The sequence below is a fragment of the Anomaloglossus baeobatrachus genome, chromosome 7 (assembly GCF_048569485.1).
Source record: "Anomaloglossus baeobatrachus isolate aAnoBae1 chromosome 7, aAnoBae1.hap1, whole genome shotgun sequence".
NCBI classification, from domain to species: Eukaryota; Metazoa; Chordata; class Amphibia; order Anura; family Aromobatidae; genus Anomaloglossus; species Anomaloglossus baeobatrachus.
Genome location: NC_134359.1, coordinates 109,641,168 through 109,667,037, shown reverse-complemented (window position 1 = coordinate 109,667,037; position 25,870 = coordinate 109,641,168). Strand labels below are relative to the sequence as shown.

Genomic DNA, 25,870 nt, shown 5'->3' with positions numbered 1-25,870 from the left:
TGCCCTGACTTGCATCCTCTTGATATATATTTTTTACTATCTATCTATCTATTATGAGGGTGAATATTGGTTGTTACTCTGTTGCGTGTTTCATGTCTGGTTAACTGGACACACAATTTCAGAGTGCTGCGGCCATCGGCTGCAACTTGGTTTGCATGGTCTGACTATTGCACCGGAGCATCCGACTTGACTGTGATCCTAACGGTTGGATCATAGCTGTCTATATACTATATACCACCATTAATTGAAGATTGGATATTGGTATTGTTCTCTACATTGTAGTAACTACCTTAGGTTACACCAAGTGCCATCTGTAGGCTATTGTTCTTGTGATATCCATACAGGGTCCACTTTATTCAACATCTTATATGGTCCGTATGGTCACTTGATATGCACTTTACATGTTGTATGTCTTCTTTATAGACTACCATTAAGTGACGTATATCTACCAATACACTGTCTTACATCTTTACGGAGTGGTATTATAGGGATAAGTCTATAGCATGATATGTGCATTTACCTATGCCGTAACTAATGATTATCACCCATTTTGTTTGTGCTTGTGCCTACGCTAGCCACAAGACAATGTTCTAAGCAGGGACACCTGATATCTGATATTGCATCACCCAGGTGATTGGTCTGCCTTTGACCTCTCTTTTGATATTACACTGTACTTTGATATTTGTATGGTCACATATATATTATGGGATTGGGGGTGCTTGGCTGTGCTCAGCAGGTGTTTTCTTGTCCCCTTGTATGTTTTTTAATTGATTTTAACATGTTCTTTGTGCAATAAATAAAGGTGTGTTATTTTATACAGTACAAAAAATCTTTTTGGTGTGCCTCTGCTTGCATGTGCGGAATCTTCTTCTCCCCCTTTACATTGATTCCTTTCTTCCGCACTGGTGTGCACCCAAACAACATACTTTTTCCAGTATCAGTGGTGCGCTCCAACACCCACTTCTTTAGCAATGAAACAAAGAGTGAAAAATTTAAAGGAGTCTGAATACTTTCCGTACCCACTGTATAGCTTATCAGGCAAATCTGCTTCTTTCTCTGCCAAAATGGATCAGTCATTATTAAAAAATTCTCAATTCTGAAGTAAAATCTGTATTCAGTAAAAACGTTTCCATAACCACGATAGGAGGTGAGAGCTGCTACTGATGGCAGATTATGAGATGGTATACATGGAGCTTGTGAGCTCATGTTCACACTGGCCATAAGACAAAGAGAAACCAAGGAAAAAAATGTGAAAACATACCCTGCTGTAACTAAATAAAAGCATAGTGCATATAAACATAGGGTACTTAGTAAACACTGTTTTTGATTAAAAAAAGCATAAAGCTATCCCACCAACGACAAGGTGTACCCAGTTGGGATAGTACCTACACTCTCTAATATTAAAACCTTACCATGGGTGTAAAATAGGTCTCAATGGGACTAAGGGCTGAGAGTGACCGGGTCCCAACAGGACACACAGTCAGGGGATGCACAGAATGAAATGCCCAGCTCACTAAGAGGGAGGGCCACACCCTATTTGTACTGAATACCCTGGTGACCCGGTCACTCTCAGCCCTTAGTCACATTGAGGCCTGTTTTAGACCCATGGTAAGGTTTTAATATTAGAGAGCGTAGGTACTGTCCCAACTGGGTACACCTTGACGTTTGGTGGGATAGCTTTATGCTTTTTTTGATCAAAAACAGTGTTTACTAAGTACCCTATGTTTATGTGCACTATGCTTTTATTTAGTTACAGCAGGGTATGTTTTCACAATTTTTCCCTTGGTTTCTCCTGATGGCAGATCATGCTTGACCAACCAAATCAAGGTGAAAAACTGAAGCCATCAATTCTACAACAGTTTCCCAGCCATTTTTCACTGATCCATTGCTTAGTATCAATTGAAAAAAACAATTAAAAAAAAAAGAAAGAAAACAAATTTACAAACTGATGGAAAAAGGAAGCAAATGGATGAAAAACAGCCTATTTTTTATGGAAGATGTATTAATGTAGACTAATTCAATATGTACAATCCCATCCCAGACATTTGTTGGGAGAGGGTTGGGAGATGTCAGTACTAGTGATGATCGAGCACTACCATACTTGGGTGCTCGATAGTCATAAGGAGTAGTGATGAGCGAGTACTAAAAAGCTCGGGTGCTCGAGGCTCGGGCCGAGCATCCCAAGATACTCGTGTACTCGGCCCGAGCACCGAGCCCAATGTTATCCTATGGGAGACCCGAGTATTTTTCTGAAATGACCCCCGGCAGCATGTAGAAACCCTAAAAATGTCACAAAAGTCTCAGAAGAGTGCTCAAATGACATGGCAACAGCATGGGGAAGACCCCTTGAAGCATTTATCACTCAAAAGTCACAGCTGTGAACAATTTTGTCCGCGTTTTACGCCATTTTTACGGACTCACCAGAAAACCTTCCAAAATGACACCAAAATGAATTTTCATGGCGGAAATGTTAAGGGCACATACCCAATAGTGAGATAGAGCTGGTGTATGTTACTTTTTGAGATTAATACATGAAAGATTTTACGTAAAACATTGTGTGGCACTCCGATGTCCAAAACGCACGTTTTGTGCTTTTTACTAGCGATGTCGGTCATTTTTTTTTTCATTCTATCTCCCGTCGGTCGGTCTCGCTCTGTCGGTCTCTCTCTGTCTTATCTGTCCCCCTCTCACAGTCTGTCGGTCATTCTCCCCCCTCTCTCTTACTTACCGTTCCCCGATCACTGCCGCAGCGCTGCACAGCTGTGTTCACTAAACTCCGGTGGCTTTTCCTCTTTTGAAAAAGCCGGAGATTAAACAATCTCGTATTCCCTGCTTTCCTGCTTTTCGGTGCCTATGATTGGTTGCAGTGAGACACGCCCCCACGCTGAGTGACAGGTGTCTCACTGCACCCAAACACAGCAGCCGGTGTGTGTGTGTATACTGTGCAGTGAAAAAAATAATTAAATAATTAAAAAAAACGGCGTGCGGTCCCCCCAATTTTAATACCAGCCAGATAAAGCCATACGGCTGAAGGCTGGTATTCTCAGGATGGGGAGCTCCACGTTATGGGGAGCCCCCCAGCCTAACAATATCAGTCAGCAGCCGCCCAGAATTGCCGCATACATTAGATGCGACAGTTCTGGGACTGTACGCGGCTCTTCCCGATTTACCCTAGTGCGTTGGCAAATCGGGGTAATAAGGAGTTAATGGCTGCCCATAGCTGCCACTAAATCCTAGATTAATCATGTCAGGCGTCTCCCCGAGATTCCTTCCATGATTAATCTCTAAATTACAGTTAAAAAACACACCCGAAAAATCCTTTATTAGAAATAAAAAACACTAACAAAGTCCCTCATCACCAATTTATTAACCCCGACAAACCCACCATGTCCGGCGTAATCCACGGACCTCCAGCGTCGCGTCCAGCTGTGCTGCATGAAGGTGACAGGAGCTGCAGAATACACCGCCGCTCCGGTCAGCTTCACACAGCAACTGAGGTGAGTATAGCGATCAGCTGAGCTGTGACTGAGGTTACCTGGATCCAGCGGTGGATGCAGCGGTGGCCACGGGTAACCTCAGTGACAGCTCAGCTGATCGCGCTACTCACCGCCGCTCCGGTCAGCTCCATGCAGCAATTGAGGTGAGTATAGCGATCAGCTGCTGTCACTGAGGTTAATCGCGGCACCGCTGGATCCAGCGGTGGCCGTGAGTTACCTGACTGACAGCAGCTGATCGCGCTACTCACCTCAGTTGCTGTGTGAAGCTGACCGGAGCGGCGGTTTATTCTGCAGCTCCTGTCACCTGAATGTAGCAGAGCTGGATGCGACGCTGGAGGACTGTGGAGTACGCCGGACATGGAGGGTTTGTCGGGGTTAATAAATTGGTGATGAGGGACTTTGTTAGTGTTTTTTATTTCTAATAAAGGATTTTTCGGGTGTGTGTGTTTTTTAACTGTAATTTACAGATTAATCATGGAAGGAATCTCGGGGAGACGCCTGACATGATTAATCTAGGATTTAGTGGCAGCTATGGGCTGCCATTAACTCCTTATTACCCCGATTTGCCAACACACTAGGGTAAATCGGGAAGAGCCGGGTACAGTCCCAGAACTGTCGCATCTAATGTATGTGGCAATTCTGGGCGGCTGCTGACTGATATTGTTAGGGTTGGGGGCTCCCCATAACGTGGGGCTCCCCATCCTGAGAATACCAGCCTTCAGCCGTATGGCTTTATCTGGCTGGTATTAAAATTGGGGGGACCGCACGCCGTTTTTTTTTAATTATTTATTTATTTATTTTACTGCACAATATAGACACGCCCACCGGCTGCTGTGATTGGGTGCAGTGAGACACCTGTCACTCAGCGTGGGGGCGTGTCTCACTGCAACCAATCATAGGCGCCTGTGGGCGTGGAAAGCATGGAATATGAGATGGCTGTGTGCAGAGCACAGCGCGCCCGCCGGTATAAAAGCTCGGTCACGCTGTGCAGGCCGGCCAATCACTGCAATTCCACAACTAACAGGGCTGTGGCATTGCAGTGGTCTGCCAGCCAATCCCTGCATGAGGGCTGGCTCTCAAAAGAGCGCCAACATGCAGGGATGAAGACCACAAGTACAGCACGAGTATCGCGAAATTACTCGGTACCCGCCGAGTAGCCCGAGTACAGTGATACGCGTGCGAGTACCGAATAGTAACAAGCATACTCGCTCATCACTAATAAGGAGCAGTTGGATGCTTGGATAGGCATGACTCGAGTATAATGGGAGTCAAAGGGGAACTCAGTCATTTTCCAGAAAATCTCAAGTTCCCATTGATTTACATTATACTCGGTAAGCGAGTTCTGAGCATCCAACTTTTCATTACGAGTACCGAGCACCCAAGCATGGTAGTGCTGGACCATCACTATTCACTATATATCAGTTCGTTGGCCAGTCCTGCTGAAATTGGTTGGTTCAGCAGACATTAATTTAAGTTGTATAGGGACTGTCCAATGTGAGTTAAGCAAATAGGAAAAAGTTAGCTCAACGTCAGAACACCCCACTTGTCCACCTCACTTACGTTTTTTCACAAGCTTCTATGTGGTTAGCCACTGACTAAAAAGATCAGATTTCATATTATGATGTCTTAATTCCCTTATATACAGTGCCTACAAGTAGTATTCAACCCCCTGCAGATTTAGCAGGTTTACACATTCGGAATTAACTTGGCATTGTGACATTTGGACTGTAGATCAGCCTGGAAGTGTGAAATGCACTGCAGCAAAAAAGAATGTTATTTCTTTTTTTATTTTTTTTTTAAATTGTGAAAAGTTTATTCAGAGGGTCATTTATTATTCAACCCCTCAAACCACAAGAATTTTGTTTGGTTCCCCTAAAGTATTAAGAAGTATTTCAGGCACAAAGAACAATGAGCTTCACATGTTTGGATTAATTATCTCTTTTTCCAGCCTTTTCTGACTAATTAAGACCCTCCCCAAACTTGTGAACAGCACTCATACTTAGTCAACATGGGAAAGACAAAGGAGCATTCCAAGGCCATCAGAGACAAGATCGTGGAGGGTCACAAGGCTGGCAAGGGGTACAAAACCCTTTCCAAGGAGTTGGGCCTTCCTGTCTCCACTGTTGGGAGCATCATCCAGAAGTGGAAGGCTTATGGAACTACTGTTAGCCTTCCACGGCCTAGACAGCCTTTGAAAGTTTCCACCCGTGCCAAGCCCAGGCTTGTCCGAAGAGTCAAGGCTAACCCAAGGACAACAAGGAAGGAGCTCCGGGAAGATCTCATGGCAGTGGGGACATTGGTTTCAGTCAATACCATAAGTAACGTACTCCACCGCAATGGTCTCTGTTCCAGACGAGCCCGTAAGGTACCTTTACTTTCAAAGCGTCATGTCAAGGCTCGTCTACAGTTTGCTCATGATCATTTGGTGGACTCTGAGACAGACTGGTTCAAGGTTCTCTGGTCTGATGAGACCAAGATCGAGAACTTTGGTGCCAACCACACACGTGACGTTTGGAGACTGGATGGCACTGCATACGACCCCAAGAATACCATCCCTACAGTCAAGCATGGTGGTGGCAGCATCATGCTGTGGGGCTGTTTCTCAGCCAAGGGGACTGGCCATCTGGTCCGCATTCATGGGAAGATGGATAGCACGGCCTACCTGGAGATTTTGGCCAAGAACCTCCGCTCCTCCATCAAGGATCTTAAGATGGGTCGTCATTTCATTTTCCAACAAGACAATGACCCAAAGCACACAGCCAAGAAAACCAAGGCCTGGTTCAAGAGGGAAAAAATCAAGGTGTTGCAGTGGCCTAGTCAGTCTCCTGACCTTAACCTAATTGAAAACTTGTGGAAGGAGCTTAAGATTAAAGTCCACATGAGACACCCAAAGAACCTAGATAACTTGGAGAAGATCTGCATGGAGGAGTGGGCCAAGATAACTCCAGAGACCTGTGCCGGCCTGATCAGGTCTTATAAAAGACGATTATTAGCTGTAATTGCAAACAAGGGTTATTCCACAAAATATTAAACCTAGGGGTTGAATAATAATTGACCCACACTTTTATGTTGAAAATTTATTAAAATTTAACTGAGCAACATAACTTGTTGGTTTGTAAGATTTATGCATCTGTTAATAAATCCTGCTCTTGTTTGAAGTTTGCAGGCTCTAACTTATTTGCATCTTATCAAACCTGCTAAATCTGCAGGGGGTTGAATACTACTTGTAGGCACTGTAAGATATTTAGGCTATGTGCGCACTTTGCTTTTTTCATGCGTTTCAGCAGCGTTTTGAGCTGCAGCGTTTTAATGCAAAATTGCATGCGTTTTGATTTCCAAGCAAAGTCTATGGAAAATAGGGTTTTCTTGTGCGTACGATGCATTTAAAAACATTGCATTTTAGTTGCGGAAAATTTGTCAAAATCCCTGCGTTTGAAGAAGCAACATGTCAATTGTTTTTGCCATTTTGGCAGCGTTTTAATAACATTGAAGTCAATGTGAAATGTGTAAACGTATATTTTTCAAGAAAGAATGCGTTTCACTTGCTTTTTACTATCGATCTGCATGTGTTTTTGACATAATAAACGCAGGTCTTTCGGTCTCTCTCTCTCTGTCGGTCGGTCTCTGTCTCTGTCTTTCTCTATGTCCATGTCGATCTCTCCCTCCCACCCCCTCTCTCATACTCACCGATCCACGATCACCACCGCTGCGCTGCACGGCGTTCACACTGTGGCGGCTTCTCGTCTTTTGAAAATGCCGGCCACTCATTAATCCATCACGTATTCCCTGCTTCCTCCGCCCACCAGCGCCTATGATTGGTTGCAGTCAGACACTCTCCTATGCTGAGTGACAGCTGTCTGACTGCAACCAATCACAGCCACCAGTGGGCGTTTTTATATCGAGCAGTTAAAAAAATAAATAAATAGTTAAAAAAAAAAAGACATGCGGTCCCCCCCAATTTGGATACCAGCCAGGGTAAAGCCACACGGCTGAAGGCTGGTTTTCTCAGGATGGGGAGCTCCACGTTATGGGGAGCCCCCCAGCCTAACAATATCAGCCAGCAGCCACCCGGAATTGCCTCATTGCCTCATCCATTACATGCAACAGTCCCAGGACTCTACCCAGCTCATCCCGAATTGCCCTGGTGCGGTGGCAAACGGGGTAATAAGGAGTTAATGCCAGCAGCCCATAGCTGCCACTAAGTCCGAGGTTAATCATGGCAGGTGTCTTCCCGAGATACCTTCCATGATTAACCTGTAAGTTAAAGACAATAAACACACACATCCAAAAAATCCTATATTTGTAATGAAAGACAAAAACACCCCCTCTTTCACCACTTTATTAATCCCTCAAAAACACTTCTAGGTCCGACGTAATCCACGCAAGTTCCCACGAAGCTTCCAGCTCTGCTACATCGAAAGCTGACGGGAGCGGCAGTAGAACACGACCGTTCCTGTTAGCTCCTTGCAGCAACTTAAGTGAGTCGCGCGATCAGCTGTGCTGTCACTGAGGTTACCTGCGGCCACCGGTCTCAGGTGGAGGACTGCAGCTGTGGCCGCGAGTAACCTGAGTGAAAGCACAGCTGATTGCGCGGCTCACTGCAGTCACTCAAGGGATTTGCGATCATACATGAGTCCTTCATGTGTGACCGCAAATCAGGCTGCCACACAGAGAGAGCCACGCGATGTCAGTGAAATCGGGTGAAGCTCTGACGTCACTGCTGCGGACTCCTGTGTCCTGGCACTGACCTCGGAGGTTCATCTGAGTTCATGACAGCACACAGAGACAGAGCCGCGGGATGACAATGAAGTCGGGTGCAGTTCATCCTAGTTCATTCTCATCGCCCGACTCTGTCTGTGTGTGCTGTCAGCGGACATGTAGCAGAGCTGAATTGCCGGGGGAACGCACTGACAAAAATGCATCCAAAACGCATGTAAAATGTATCCAAAATACATGCGTTTTGGATGCATTCTTTTTGTCAACACGCAGTGTCACGTCTAGCAGAGGGTGCATTTATTTCTGCACTGGTCAGGACGCAATGTGCGCACATAGCCTTAAAGTAGAAATATGGTAAAAAATATCCTTACTTGTGGACTTCATTGTCTAAAATAGGTTACATGATGTAAAATATACCCAATAGTAGGAAAACCTCTTTAATGGCACTAGTGTATTGTGTAGCTGGTATCAATGGTACCATCTGATGTTTTTCTATTTTACTAAAACTGTATTCAGCTTTTACAGGTGCAGAAATATATTAGTGGTAAAAGAAGCAATTATTTCGTATTCTGCCATGATGTTTTATACTTCTGCATAAATCAACCCCCTGCATTAATATGAAGTGTCTGTCTGTGCAGTTCCAACTGTTGAAAACACACTAGAAATTTTCCTTCATGTAATATTCAAAGGGGAGGTCATCTTACATTTTAATTTCCAGAGCACGATGCTGGCCTTTCAGCTGTGTTTTTAAGTGCTGCATCAGTTCCCGCAGAGTTGAGAGGGGATGAGCTGTCATCTTGGCTGTTTTTTAACCACTGAGCAACAGTTAAAACTTTATACCTCTGACTGAGCCATACAAAGTCATCGTCAGAATGTTATTAATGTTAACGTAAAATAAGCAGGTGAGAGGGGACCACCGGCGGCTCCGGCTTCACTCTTCCACCGTAGTTTGCATTTCTCTGGTGGGTTGGGTATTTTACAGGAAAATACAGAAAGACATGGATGCAAGCAGAATTTAGAACGGATGTCGTAATATACCGGCATGGCATACTTGTGATTTTACGAGTATATGCCCTTATTCTTCTTCTTTTTCTTCTTCCAGTTTTCCAAAAAGGACCTATCACAAAGTCAAAAGTGTCTACATTTTTGTTCATATTTTATTCGCGCTGAGTATCCAGGTTTTTGGTATTTTTATAAATCTGCCATATGATTCCAGATAGATATATGGGACTTTTTATTTGGTACTAATTTTTCTGGTCTTTACAAGAGGGCGTGGCTCACAGAGTAATATTGTAGAGGCGCCCTTAAGACATGCCCCCGGAGAATCTTGTGAGACACGCCTCCTTGGCAAACACTATAAACTAAGGACTAAATTAAAAAGGTCCATATCTCTGGAACTGTATATTGTATTTACAAAATACAAAAAGGAAGATTCAGGAGAGTAGCAGACACAAAAGAAGAGCAAAAACTGGTCACTTCTGACCTGGTTACAGGCTCTCTTTAGGGCTCATTCAGACGTCCATGAAAATCGTTCCACGCATGGACCGCAATCCACGGACTGTCTGAGGGTTTACTGTCCCAAACTCAGCATCCACATATATGCTCATGAAGTTGCTGATTTCAGAGGAGGAGACCTATGACCAGTGGCGTATCAAAGGGGGAGGCGGAGGTGGCGGTCCGCCCCAGGCGACACGTGTCAGGGGGGCGGCATTTTGGAGGTAAAAAATAAAAAATAGAAAACATAGAAGAAATAATAATTCTTGATTACCTCTTAACGACCCATGACATACTGGGTACGTCATGGTGACCTGGTACTTAAGGAACCATGACGTACCCAGTACGTCATGGCAAAATCGCGGCCCGGGAGCCTCGGTGGCTGCGATCAGTGTGCAAAAACCTTAGATTCAGGGAGGAGGAGACCTCTGCCTGACCTCAGGAGGGGTGGTGTCTCCCCCCTGGACCTTCGGAGACTGTGATTGGCTGATGAACGCCGCTCAGCCAATCACAGCCACTGTGATATTTCAGCCATTGAAAATGGCTGAAACATTGAAATCCAGCCATGATCAGTGCAGCTATAGCACTGATCACTGGCTGGAGCTGGGTGAACTTTGTTTCACCCACCCCCATCTCTGATTGGAGAGATCGCCCTTGTGACGATCTCTCCAATCACCTGGGATCTGGGGCCGGTGACCTGTAGGTGACCACTCCAATCAGCTTAACTTCATCCGTGAAACCTGAGGAGAGTGATCCCTGCAAGTGCCATTTGGTAAGTGCTCCCGATCCACTGCTGCCCCCGCTCAGCCCCCGATCCACCATTGCTCCCGCCACTGCCCCCTTTCAGCCGCGCCGCCGCCACAGCAGCAGCAGTCCCCGCCCCCAATCTTCCGCCGCTACTGCCTCCGATCTGCCACCGCCCTCCTCCATTTGCTGCCCCCCTCCATCCGCCACCGCTCTCCTTATCAGCCACTGCCTCTCTGCATCCACCACCGCTCTCCCCATCAGCCGCTGCCCCCCTAAATCTGCCACCGCTCTCCCCATCAGCCGCTGCCTCCCTTCATATGCCACCACTCTCCCCATCAGCCGCTGCCTCCCTAAATCCACCACCGCTCTCCGCATCAGCCGCTGCTCCCCTTCATATGCCACCGCTCTCCCCATCAGCCGCTGCCCCCCTCCATCCGTCACCCAATACCCAAGATAGCCAAGTAATATATATTCTGGATTATCGATGGCCAATGGAGGGGGGTGGCAAATTTGACGACCTCCCCAAGCGGCAAAAGCAGTTGCTACGCCACTGCCTATGACTAGTCTTTGCATTGCAGTCCACGCACAGACCAATTTTTATGGACGTCAGAGGAAGCCCTTAAAGGGAACCTGTCACCAGATTTGGCGACTAAAAGCTGCGGCCACCACCAGTAAGCCCTTATATACAGCATTCCAGAATACTGTATATAAAAGCCCAGGCCGCTGTGTAGAATGTAAAAATCACTTTTATAATACTCACCTAAGAGGCGATTCAGTCAGATGGGTATCGCTGCTCTCTGATCCGTTGCCTCCTCTCTCCGGTCCGGCAACTCCTCTCTGTGGCGATTGCCGTCCTCCTTTTTCTGAGGCCCGTGTGCATGATGTGTCCTATATGACAGGTTATACACACTACACTAGCTAACATTGCGGTCCTGTGCAGGCGCATTTTGATCTGCCCTGCTGAGGGCAAATCAAAGTATTGTAGTGCACATGCACAAGCGGTCTTTAACCTTTCCTCACGCCTGCGCAGTACAGTACTTTGATCTCCCCTCAGCAGGGCAGATCAAAGTGCACCTGCGCAGGACCGCAGTGTTGGCTTCTGTGGATGACGTACGTGCGTTATCCACACTGGGCTTGGTAGAAGGAGGACAGAGATAGCAGCAGAGAGGAGGTGCCGGATCGGACCGCCCACCATAGGTGAGTATTATAAAAGTATTTTTTAAGTTATACAATGTGGCCTGGGCTGATATATAGTATTCTGGAATGCTGTATATAAGAGCTCAGAGGTGGTGGCTGCAGCTTATAGTCACCAAATCTGGTGACAGGTTCCCTTTAAGGGAAACTGTCAGGACGATTCTACTATAGAAACTAATGCTATGACTGTACAGCTCTTAATACAATAATATAAAAGTTACTTGTTTTGTTGTAATTCGATGTGCTAGAGCTGAGGAATCAAACTTTTAAACTACAAGCAAATTAGCCTGTAAGTACACTGGGGGTTAGTCAATGCTTTTTGAGTGTATCGATGCACCCCAAATGCACTTAAATGCTACATGCTAGCCAGGAGCTACACTTCACAGCCATGTCTGTTGTCTCTTAGGCCCCCTTCACACGTCCGTGAAAAACACGCACGTGTGTTACGGGCCGTTTTTCGGGTCCGTGTCCCGTTTTTGTGTCCGTTTTTATGGTCCGTGTGGCACCTGTGTGAATTGCGTATGCTAGCCGTGTTTGTGTGCAGAACGTCCGTGTGTGCGTGTGGAATTAACGTGTATGTGTACGTGGAATGTCCGTGTGGAATGTCCGTGTGTGTGATGCACAATGTCGTTTATAAATGTCGGCTGACAGCAGACAGAGTTGCGCGATGAGAATGAACTCGGGTGAACTTCACCCGACTTCATCCTCATACCGCGGCTCTGTCTGTGTCGAGTACTGATTAGCGGTCACCTGTGAAGGATTCACCGGTGACCGCTAATCCCCCGAGTGACTGAAGTTTCCCCCCCTCTCTCATACTCACCGTTCCTCGATCCCCGGCGCAGCCCTGCACGGCATTCACACTGCTGCGGCGGCTTTTACTATTTTGAAAAAGCCGGCCGCTCATTAAACAATCTCCTATTCCCTGCTTTCCCCGCCCACCGGCGCCTATGATTGGTTGCAGTGAGACACGCCCCCACGCTGAGTGACAGGTGTCACACTGCACCCAATCACAGCAGCCGGTGGGCGTGTCTATACTGTGCAGTAAAATAAATAAATAAATAATTAAAAAAAAACGGCGTGCGGTTCCCCCCAATTTTAATGCCAGCCAGATAAAGCCATACGGCTGAAGGCTGGTATTCTCAGGATGGGGAGCTCCACGTTATGGGGAGCCCCCCAGCCTAACAATATCAGTCAGCAGCCGCCCAGAATTGCCGCATACATTATATGCGACAGTTCTGGGGCTGTACCCGGCTCTTCCCGATTTGCCCTGGTGCTTTGGCAAATCGGGGTAATAAGGAGTTATTGGCAGCCCATAGCTGCCAATAAGTCCTAGATTAATCATGTCAGGCGTCTATGAGATACCTTCCATGATTAATCTGTAAATTACAGTAAATAAACACACACACACCAGAAAAAATCCTTTATTAGAAATAAAAAACACAAACATATACCCTGGTTCACCACTTTAATCAGCCCCAAAAAGCCCTCCATGTCCGGCGTAATCCAGGATGGTCCAGCGTCGCATCCAGCGCTGCTGCATGGAGGTGACAGGAGCTGCAGAAGACACCGCCGCTCCGGTCACCTCCACGCAGCTAATGAAGACAGCCGTGCGATCAGCTGAGCTGTCACTGAGGTTACCCGCTGTCACTGGATCCAGTAAAAGCCGCCGCAGCAGTGTGAATGCCGTGCAGCGCTGCGCCGGAGATCGGGGAACGGTAAGTATGAGAGAGGGGGGGAAACTGACCGACAGACTGTGAGAGAGGGACAGACAGACAGAGAGACCGACAGAGAGACAGAGAGACCGACCGACGGACTCAGGGAGATTGACCGACATACACAGAAATAGAAAGAATAGCCGACATCACTAGAAATAAAAACACCAAACGGACACGGACTATAGGTAGATGCATACGTGTTTACTAACGTGTGTGCACATACCCATAGACTTTCATTGTGTCCACGTGTGCGTGCTCCGTGCAGATAACGGACATGCATCCGTGCAAAACGCAAACACATACGGATCACGGACACGCACACACGGACATAATGAAATAACGGACGTGTGACCACAATCATAGATTAACATTGGTGCACGTTTGGCCGTGTCTCCGTTATATACGGAAACGGACCAAACACGCACGTGTTTCACGGACGTGTGAAGGGGGCCTAAGAGGGGTTTTCCAGGAATAGAAAAAGAATTAAAGGAAATGCCAGTATAAATAATTTCTTAAATAAATTTAATTAGCAAATCACAATCATTTTATCTAGGGACATAATCACTATAGAACTAAAATGATCACCATTGTATTTTACTGAGAGATACCAGTACTAGAAAGTTAGGACAGGAACCAATGGGTGTATATATATATATATATATATGTGTGTGTGTGTGTGTGTGTGAGAAAACATTCCAGCCGCACACTGGGAAAAAACAAAATAAATTCTACCTTATAACATAAATGGAGGTATTTAGAATATTATAATGGCCATTGTAATACCAGCCCAGTGCCCCTTCACAGCACCCTCCTTTGCTGGGTCCTACACTACACTGCATCTTCTCTGGGCTATAAAAACCTACAAGATCAGCTGCTGAACAAAAAGGAGGCCAATGAAGCAGCCAGAAGCTGGGGTGCAAATCCAGCAAACAGAGCACCACTCCCTGTTATATTGTATAATGCATATAACAGGGAGTGATGCTCTGTTTGCTCTGCTTTCACAGTGTGCAGCTGGAATTTGTTCTCATATTTACACACCATCCAGATACGCACCTGTTCACATTGTAAAAGTGCTGCCAGAGTACGGTTTGAAGTCAGGTTAGTACCAGCGTGGGATACCAGTAAGGGAACCCCTGTTTCATTCTGTTTTTTTCTATTCTATAATATATATATATATATATTATATAAAAAATATATATGAACATGTGCTCCACTAATACGACTGGAGATAGCAGAGGTGCTGAGGTAAGAAGAGGCTGCTCACACTGCTGTGTTCCCTGTCTATCTGATTAACAATATCAGTATCTCCAGGTCACGGGAGAGGAGCTTCCTACTGCACATGCTCTCAGGATCTGTACTAATATTCTAGGATATATCCTGCCAGTGTAACAAGGTGACACACATTTTAATTCTATAGTGATTACCTTTATAAATAAAACAATGTGATTTGCTAATTGAGTGTAATTAGGGATTTATTTATAATGACGCTAAATTAGTTATTAATTTTTTGCACCCCTTTAATATTAATGGAAGCGTACACATATCTAACCAGCAAAAAAGTTTATACTAACGATTGTGTATTACTATGAAAAATATCATTTAAATTAAAAAAATATATATATTTGACCTGTGTAAATAATGTGAAGGTTCCACTTTACATTAAGAATAAGATATAAAAGTATAATAAAACACAAAAAGTACGGTAAGTGCCTAAAAGCCCAAAACAAGCACCCTCCTAAAAGCCCTGTGCCTAAAATATCTCTCACAAAAAAAGTTACTTCCATTATTTAACAAGGCTGAACTGGATAATTTATTGGTGAATAATTCAGAAGCAAGTTAGGCAGGAGCTACTTTTAACCCTCTATAGCGCTATTTTAATTAGGCTTATGTGGATCTTAAGTGAACTGTGAATAATAAAATACGTACAAGGAAAAAATGTACAATTTTTTGTCCTTACATCCACTATGAATCAGTCATATGATTTGACTTACAGTTTATATATTTGTACTACATTGGAGTGTTCTCTTCATTAATACATCAGACTCAAAACTATGAGCCTGTTTATTTATTATGTCATGGTCTGCATTGTGGTTTAAAGAGGTGGTCCACTACAAAGCATTGTGGCCACATTGGTGTAAAGCTGTGACAGAAGGTTTTTTATAAATACCTTCTGTTGTCAATTCAGCCTGTGAGTGGTGCTATCACTGTCTGATCATCCCCCATCACATGAACCCAGGCTGCAGTGACTTCTGATATCCGGTGATGTCACTTCAACTTCTGGAATTGGAAGTTGACCCAACATCACCAAGGTGGAACCCAGTCTCCCTGAGTGACTGGGCTGTGGGCAGAGTTTCATCGCACATCACAGCCCATCATCTCGCATGTTCTCTCCTTCACTGCAGAGCGCCGTAAGCATGAGTGATGCTGGGCTGTGATGTGCAATGAAATTCCACCCACAGACCAGTCACTCATGAAGACTGGGTCCCACCATGGTGATGTCAGGTCAACTTCCAATTCCAGAAGTTGACGTAACATCACTGGACATCAGAGGTCACTGCAGCCCGGGACACGTGATGGGGATGAGTAGACAGTGATAAAGCCGCTCACAGACTGAATTGCCAACAGAAATGTGTTTAGAAAAATCCTTCTGCCACAGCTTTACATCGATGTAGCCACTAGGCTGTGTAGTGGACTACCCCTTTAAGGGCTTAGTCAGGCATGGGTGAAAATCGGTCCAAACACGGATGGCAATTGACGGACTGTCGGCGGGTCTCCTGGCCCAAACTCGGTAGCCTCATACAGTGCCTTGAAAAAATATTCATACCTTGTGAACTTTACCACATTTTTCACATTACACCCATAAACTTAAATGTATTTTATTGCAATTTTAAATTGAAAATTATATTCAACCCCCTGTAGCCTGATACCCCTAAAATTCATTCTGGGTGATCCCTTGCCTCCAAAAATGTTTGCTAAAGGTTATTAAAGAGTGGTATAGTATCAATTTAAAGAACTACTCTATTTGCAAAAAACAAGCCCTTAGTCAGCTCTATACCTTAAATATTACGATTGTTTTACATGCAGAGCAATTGAAGCCCTCATTTACACACACACATATATATATATATATATATATATATATATATATATATATATATATAAATATATATATAATATTTTTTTCTCTCTGACTAAAGAAGGTAACTCTATACTACAGGAATGAATTTATAGGGGCTAAGGGCCCGATTCGTCAATACCAGCGTTGTTCATGCCAATTTTCATGATGTCTTTAACAAGATCTATTGAGTTATTTTTGAAATACCCAATAAAAAACAGACAATAATTGCAGTAGTTGGCTTCATAGTCATCACCAAATGAGGTTTTCTTCTTTTGGTTCATTGGGCTCATTACTGTGTCAGAGGCCACTGGTCCGTCATGGAAAATTCTGTCCCAGTATATAATATATATATATCAGTCTGTTTATGAAACTGAGATTCCAAGACAAAGTATGTTCACACGTTCAATATTTGCAGTAGACATTTAACACTAAAAACACTTTTATTGGCATGAAAAGTGATGCTTAAAAGAAGTGTGCTTTGATGCTTTTTTTCTCCATGATATGAATGGGTGAAAAACGCTGTAATAATGCTGCAAAAATTGAATGACTGCAGATTTGAACCTACTTCAAATCTTCAAGGAAGAAATAAGCAGCGCGTGTCTGAGATTTCAGAAACAATTCGGTCCAGCGTTTTCACAGCAGAATGTTCAGCTGCAAATATATAACTCATGCACATAGCAATAAGCTTGCTTGCTATTAGGACTTGCCAATTAGACTACGAAGACATTTAGCCCTTATGGATCATAATGTAAAATATACATTCATTTTTATAATACAACTGATCCTTCCCACATTGATCAATTGACAAGTTCTTGGTTAACACTTACATTATTCAGCTTGAGCTTGCTCTTATCTTGCTTTTGCAGATGTCCGGAGAGGTGATACAGCACTGCTCTGCTTCTCCTGCGGTTGGCATTGAACCCAGGCGGTCTGGTGTCAGTATAAACCTCTAATTCATCATCATCTGTGAGGAAAGGCACTTATGAGTAAAGTAATATAAAGAGATAACCAAGTTCACAGAATTCTTTTTTCCTATTTATTAGCTTTAGTTAGGGCTACATGCCATATGTATCAAACAACATATTGCAACATTGGATGCAATGATTTCCAATGATGTTGCATTGTGACCTGCGATGTACTGCAACTGCAACACAGAGTTTCAAATATTTCCAAATGCATTTGTATTGTACAGTGTTCAGCATTGCATTCGTTAGGTGTCATGGCGGTGTCGGTCTCTGTTCACACTGCAGAGTCTGACAAACAGTCTGCGATCACTTAGTTGCACAGCCTGTCATGAGTTCTGGTTTCACTTCTCTCCAGTACAGCAGGAGTTAATCCCTGCTGGCTTGTGATCATCTGCTGGGAGCTCAGGCTGCTGATCACCACCAGCCAGCCTCACCCTCCATAAGCTTCTGGATTCTGGGGCTGAGTGCCGGATATAGCTTTTTGCTTCCTTGGTTCCTGTGGTTATACAGTTACATAGTTACATAGTTACTTAGGTTGAAAAAAGACCTAGGTCCATCTAGTTCAACCTTCCTCCACCAGTTCTACATTTAGTCACTAAGTCATTTATAACCAACAATGTTTTGTGTACTGAGGAAATCATCCAGCCCTTTTTTAAAAGCTGTTATAGTATCTGCCATTACTACCTCTTGTGGTAGTGTATTCCACAGTCTGACCGCTCTAACTGTAAAGAACCCTTTCCTATTTAGGTTTCGGAATCGCTTTTCTTCCACTCGCAGTGAGTGCCCCCTGGTCCTTAGTATTGTTTTTGGAAGAAATAAGTCATGTGCCAGTCCTTTATATTGACCACACATGTATTTATACATATAAATGAGATCTCCTCTGAGACGTCTTTTTTCTAAGCTAAACATATCTAACTTTTTCAACCTGCCATCATATGGGAGGCCTTCCATTCCTTGTAATAGTCTAGTTGCCCGCCTTTGAACTGACTCTAACTTCTGAATGTCCTTTTTAAAATGTGGAGCCCAAAACTGGATCCCGTATTCCAGATGTGGTCTTACAAGTGATTTATAGAGGGGTAACAATACGTTGGGATCACGGGATCTAATCTCTCTTTTTATACACCCTAAAATCTTGTTTGCTTTAGCAGCTGCTGCTTGACATTGAGTGCTGCTGCTCAGCTTATTTGTAAGGAGAATACCCAAGTCCTTCTCCTGTTCTGTAGTCCCGAGTTTACTTCCATTTAATGTATACGCAGCTATAGGATTACTCCGTCCTAGGTGCATTACTTTACATTTATCAACATTAAATCTCATTTGCCAAGTATCTGCCCATTCTGACATCTTATCCAGATCTTTTTGTAATATTGTACTATCCAGGTCAGTTTTTAATATCCTACATAGTTTGGTGTCATCGGCAAAGACTGACACTGTACTATCAATCCCATCCACAAGGTCATTAATAAAGAGAGTAAAAAGAATCGGTCCAAGCACAGATCCCTGCGGCACCCCACTGCTGACTATAGCCCATTTAGAGAATGTACCATTTATGACTACTCTTTGTTTCCTATCTCTTAGCCAATTCCTTACCCAGTTGCATATTGTGTCCCCTAGTCCTTGCTTCTGGAGCTTTAGTATAAGGCTATTATGTGGTACAGTATCAAATGCCTTTGCAAAGTCCAAATAAATCACATCAGCTGCATTACCAATATCCAGGTTTGAACTTACCCCCTCATAGAACCCCAACAGGTTGGTTAGACACGACTTATCTTTCATGAATCCATGCTGTTTGTCAGTTATCATATTATTTTCTGCAATATATTTTTGCATGTCATCCCTTAAAATGCCCTCAAAAACTTTGCATACTACTGATGTCAGGCTTACTGGACGGTAGTTGCCTGGATCTACCCTCTTACCTTTCTTAAATATCGGTACCACATCAGCAATCCTCCAATCCTGAGGCACCAACCCCATTACAAGTGAGTCTAAAAAGATGAGATACAGCGGTCTGTCGATTACGGAGCTCAATTCCCTCAATATTCGTGGATGAATGCCATCTGACCCTGGGGATTTGTCAATGTTTAATTTACTCAGACGTAGGCGTACTTCATCTTGTGTTAAATTAATTATATCGGGTGGTGGACTTTGATTTTTCACTTGTTGAATGATCCCTGGTACAGTCAGTTCCTTGGTGAATACAGATGAGAAATGCCTATTTAATATCTCAGTCTTTTGTTTGTCCTCTATAACTAACTTGTTATTATATTTTAAGGGTCCGATACTATCCTTTGTTTTCCTTTTGGCATTAATGTATTTATAAAAGATTTTGGGATTTATTTTAATGTCATTGGCGATTTTTGTTTCAGTAGCTAGTTTTGCTTGTTTGATTTCTTTTTTGCATTGCCTATTGATATCTTTATACTCCTGCAATGCTATTTCTGTATTCTCAGCCTTTAAGATTTTAAACGCCCTTTGTTTTTGTTTTATTATACTTTGTACAGTCTTATTTATCCATAGTGGTTTCTTTTTATTCCTGGACATTTTATTACCAGAGGGTATACGTTTTTTACAGGACTCTAGTAGTATATCCTTAAACTTACCCCATTTATGTTCGGTATCCCCAGTTACCATGACTCTGTCCCAATCTACACATTTAAGCTCTTCCCTTAATTTGTTGAAATCAGCTTTCCTAAAATTCCAGGTTTTAGCATTCCCCCTTTGAAATGTTCTATTGAATATTACGTCGAAGCTTACCATATTATGATCGCTGGTGCCCAAGTGCTCCCGGACCTGTAGGTCTGAAATTGTATCCGGTCTATTTGACAGGACCAGATCTAGCAAATTATCTCCCCTGGTCGGTTCACCTACCATATGAGAGAGGAAATGGTCTTGAATGGTAGATAAGAACTTACAGCTTTTAGCAGAACCAGAAGATTCTATGTCCCACTGTATGTCTGGATAGTTGAAATCCCCCATAATAAGAACCCGATTATTATTATTAGCTGCCTTTTCAATTTGTTCCAGCATTTCACCCTCTATTTGTTCAGGTATGTTTGGAGGCTTATAGCAAACTCCAATTAGCATTTTTCCATTATTCCCCTCCCCATGTACATTTACCCATACTGACTCTACATTGTTGCTGTTCCCCTCAATGTCATCATACAACACAGGTTTTAGGTTAGATTTGATAAATATACACACCCCACCACCTTTTTGGCCTTTCCTGTCCTTCCTAAATGTACTATAACCCTGTATGTTTGTCACCCAGTCATGGCTTTCATCCAGCCAGGTTTCCGTAATGCCCACCACATCATAATCCATGGTTGACATAAGAGTCTCCAATTCATTCATTTTGTTTGCAAGACTTCTTGCATTTGCCAGTAGACATTTAATCCTATTAACACCTTTATTACTCCTAGCCTCCCTACATTCCTTGTATGTCCCATCCCCCCTAATCCTTCATTGACCCCTACCGTTTCCCTGTCTCTATCTGCTCTATCTATCCCCTTATTTGCTCCACTACCCTCCCTCCTCCCCGATCCTAGTTTAAAAGCTCCTCCATCCGTCTGACCATTTTCTCCCCCAGCACAGCTGCACCTTCCCCATTGAGGTGCAGCCCGTCCCTACCGTAGAGCCTGTAGCCGACTGAGAAGTCGGCCCAGTTCTCCATGAACCCGAACCCTTCCTTCCTGCACCAATTTCTAAGCCACATATTTATCTCCCTAAGCTCCCGCTGTCTTTCTAGTGACGCTCGTGGCACCGGTAGTATTTCTGAAAACACCACCTTGGAGGTCCTGGACTTCAGCTTCTCTCCTAGTTCCCTGTAATCATTTTTAAGGACCTTCCACCTGCCTCTAACTTTGTCATTAGTACCAATGTGCACCATGACCGCTGGGTTTTTCCCAGCCCCACCCAGCAATCTGTCTATCCGATCCACAATATGCCGAACCCGATCACCCGGCAGACAACACACTGTTCGGCATTCACGGTCTCGGCGACAGATGACCCTGTCTGTCCGCCTAATTATAGAGTCCCCTACCACCAACATCTGTCTGGGCTTTGCTGCACTCCTATTTCCCACCTTCCTACAGCAGTTGTTTTCCTGGTTGCTAGGAGCAACATCCTGCTGTAGTGACCCTAGTCCTGGCCCTTCATTCCTAATATCAGCCAAACAGGCATATTTACTAGGTTGTGCCAGGTCAGGACTAGGCTCCCTGACACTTTTCCCCCTACCTCTTCTTCTAACTGTTACCCAGCTACCTACCTCTGGGTCCTGATCTTCCCCACTTCCACCCTCCTCCATATCACTGGCCCCAGCCAGAGAAAGCTCAGTGAGCTCTAAACTCCTCTCCAGGTTTGCAATGCCCCTTAGTGTTGCAAGCTGCTTATTTAGATCAGTTACCTTGGCTTCCAAATACACAACATGCTTGCATCGAGTGCAGACATATTCACCCTCGAACGGCTGCTCAAGGCATGCATACATCTGACAAGATACACACCTGGTAGCATTGTCCATGGAGCACCTATCAAATGGGTATCAACAGTAAAGTAGAAAAACAAAGAGAAAAAAACTAAAGAAACCCAATGGAAAAAGTATAAGGATAAATTCAAACTATGTTCTTGTGTCAAACTATGTAATTGTGTTGAAAATATGCACTTATCTTAATTTCAGTACTTTACTTCAATTCAGCACCTCGCTCGCTCAGAGCCTCGCTAGTACTTGCTGGTTTATATAGATGTACAGTGACTATCAGAAGCTGCTGGAAGCTTCTAGAAACAGGTGTGACTAATCCTACTAATTAAATCACAAGACTAATTTTTTTTTTTTTTTTTTTTTTTTCCCTTTTCACAGAATCACAAACAGACACACAATTCCCTAATGAAATTCAACAATTACAGTTATCACCACTATGTAATTGTATTGAAACTATGCACTTATCTTAATTTCAGCACTTTACTTCAATTCAGCACCTCGCTCGCTCAGAGCCTCGCTAGTACTGGCTGGTTTATATAGATGTACAGTGACTATCAGAAGCTGCTGGAAGCTTCTAGAAACAGGTGTGACTAATCCTACTAATTAAATCACAAGACTAACTTTTTTTTTTTTTTTTCCCTTTTCACAGAATCACAAACAGACACACAATTCCCTAATGAAATTCAACAATTACAGTTATCACCACTATGTAATTGTGTTGAAACTATGCACTTATCTTAATTTCAGCACTTTACTTCAATTCAGCACCTCGCTCGCTCAGAGCCTCGCTAGTACTGGCTGGTTTATATAGATGTACAGTGACTATCAGAAGCTGCTGGAAGCTTCTAGAAACAGGTGTGACTAATCCTACTAATTAAATCACAAGACTAACTTTTTTTTTTTTTTTTTCCCTTTTCACAGAATCACAAACAGACACACAATTCCCTAATGAAATTCAACAATTACAGTTATCACCACTATGTAATTGTGTTGAAACTATGCACTTATCTTAATTTCAGCACTTTACTTCAATTCAGCACCTCGCTCGCTCAGAGCCTCGCTAGTACTGGCTGGTTTATATAGATGTACAGTGACTATCAGAAGCTGCTGGAAGCTTCTAGAAACAGGTGTGACTAATCCTACTAATTAAATCACAAGACTAACTTTTTTTTTTTTTTTTTCCCTTTTCACAGAATCACAAACAGACACACAATTCCCTAATGAAATTCAACAATTACAGTTATCACCACTATGTAATTGTGTTGAAACTATGCACTTATCTTAATTTCAGCACTTTACTTCAATTCAGCACCTCGCTCGCTCAGAGCCTCGCTAGTACTGGCTGGTTTATATAGATGTACAGTGACTATCAGAAGCTGCTGGAAGCTTCTAGAAACAGGTGTGACTAATCCTACTAATTAAATCACAAGACTAACTTTTTTTTTTTTTTTTTTTCCCTTTTCACAGAATCACAAACAGACACACAATTCCCTAATGAAATTCAACAATTACAGTTATCACCACTATGTAATTGTGTTGAAACTATGCACTTATCTTAATTTCAGCACTTTACTTCAATTCAGCACCTCGCTCGCTCAGAGCCTCGCTAGTACTGGCTGGTTTATATAGATGTACAGTGACTATCAGAAGCTGCTGGAAGCTTCTAGAAACAGGTGTGACTAATCCTACTAATTAAATCACAAGACTAACTTTTTTTTTTTTTTTTCCCTTTTCACAGAATCACAAACAGACACACAATTCCCTAATGAAATTCAACAATTACAGTTATCACCACTATGTAATTGTGTTGAAACTATGCACTTATCTTAATTTCAGCACTTTACTTCAATTCAGCACCTCGCTCGCTCAGAGCCTCGCTAGTACTGGCTGGTTTATATAGATGTACAGTGACTATCAGAAGCTGCTGGAAGCTTCTAGAAACAGGTGTGACTAATCCTACTAATTAAATCACAAGACTAACTTTTTTTTTTTTTTTTTTCCCTTTTCACAGAATCACAAACAGACACACAATTCCCTAATGAAATTCAACAATTACAGTTATCACCACTATGTAATTGTGTTGAAACTATGCACTTATCTTAATTTCAGCACTTTACTTCAATTCAGCACCTCGCTCGCTCAGAGCCTCGCTAGTACTGGCTGGTTTATATAGATGTACAGTGACTATCAGAAGCTGCTGGAAGCTTCTAGAAACAGGTGTGACTAATCCTACTAATTAAATCACAAGACTAACTTTTTTTTTTTTTTTTTTCCCTTTTCACAGAATCACAAATAGACACACAATTCCCTAATGAAATTCAACAATTACAGTTATCACCACTATGTAATTGTGTTGAAACTATGCACTTATCTTAATTTCAGCACTTTACTTCAATTCAGCACCTCGCTCGCTCAGAGCCTCGCTAGTACTGGCTGGTTTATATAGATGTACAGTGACTATCAGAAGCTGCTGGAAGCTTCTAGAAACAGGTGTGACTAATCCTACTAATTAAATCACAAGACTAACTTTTTTTTTTTTTTTTTCCCTTTTCACAGAATCACAAACAGACACACAATTCCCTAATGAAATTCAACAATTACAGTTATCACCACTATGTAATTGTGTTGAAACTATGCACTTATCTTAATTTCAGCACTTTACTTCAATTCAGCACCTCGCTCGCTCAGAGCCTCGCTAGTACTGGCTGGTTTATATAGATGTACAGTGACTATCAGAAGCTGCTGGAAGCTTCTAGAAACAGGTGTGACTAATCCTACTAATTAAATCACAAGACTAACTTTTTTTTTTTTTTTTTTCCCTTTTCACAGAATCACAAATAGACACACAATTCCCTAATGAAATTCAACAATTACAGTTATCACCACTATGTAATTGTGTTGAAACTATGCACTTATCTTAATTTCAGCACTTTACTTCAATTCAGCACCTCGCTCGCTCAGAGCCTCGCTAGTACTGGCTGGTTTATATAGATGTACAGTGACTATCAGAAGCTGCTGGAAGCTTCTAGAAACAGGTGTGACTAATCCTACTAATTAAATCACAAGACTAACTTTTTTTTTTTTTTTTTTCCCTTTTCACAGAATCACAAACAGACACACAATTCCCTAATGAAATTCAACAATTACAGTTATCACCACTATGTAATTGTGTTGAAACTATGCACTTATCTTAATTTCAGCACTTTACTTCAATTCAGCACCTCGCTCGCTCAGAGCCTCGCTAGTACTGGCTGGTTTATATAGATGTACAGTGACTATCAGAAGCTGCTGGAAGCTTCTAGAAACAGGTGTGACTAATCCTACTAATTAAATCACAAGACTAACTTTTTTTTTTTTTTTTTTTTTCCCTTTTCACAGAATCACAAACAGACACACAATTCCCTAATGAAATTCAACAATTACAGTTATCACCACTATGTAATTGTGTTGAAACTGTGCACTTATCTTAATTTCAGCACTTTACTTCAATTCAGCACCTCGCTCGCTCAGAGCCTCGCTAGTACTGGCTGGTTTATATAGATGTACAGTGACTATCAGAAGCTGCTGGAAGCTTCTAGAAACAGGCGTGACTAATCCTACTAATTAAATCACAAGACTAACTTTTTTTTTTTTTTTCCCTTTTCACAGAATCACAAACAGACACACAATTCCCTAATGAAATTCAACAATTACAGTTATCACCACTATGTAATTGTGTTGAAACTATGCACTTATCTTAATTTCAGCACTTTACTTCAATTCAGCACCTCGCTCGCTCAGAGCCTCGCTAGTACTGGCTGGTTTATATAGATGTACAGTGACTATCAGAAGCTGCTGGAAGCTTCTAGAAACAGGTGTGACTAATCCTACTAATTAAATCACAAGACTAACTTTTTTTTTTTCCCTTTTCACAGAATCACAAACAGACACACAATTCCCTAATGAAATTCAAC

The 25,870-nt window shown here is 42.9% G+C and overlaps 1 protein-coding gene across 1 annotated transcript in view; it reads right to left on the bottom strand.

Annotated features, from left to right (window-relative positions):
• The window catches only part of LOC142245158 (voltage-gated delayed rectifier potassium channel KCNH8-like), a 771,887-nt gene that overhangs the window by 201,955 nt on the left and 544,062 nt on the right, over window positions 1–25,870 (bottom strand). Inside the window, exon 4 of the mRNA XM_075317583.1 lies at window positions 17,309–17,445. Coding sequence (XP_075173698.1) covers window positions 17,309–17,445 — 137 coding nt within the window. The remainder of the gene's footprint in view (window positions 1–17,308; window positions 17,446–25,870) is intronic.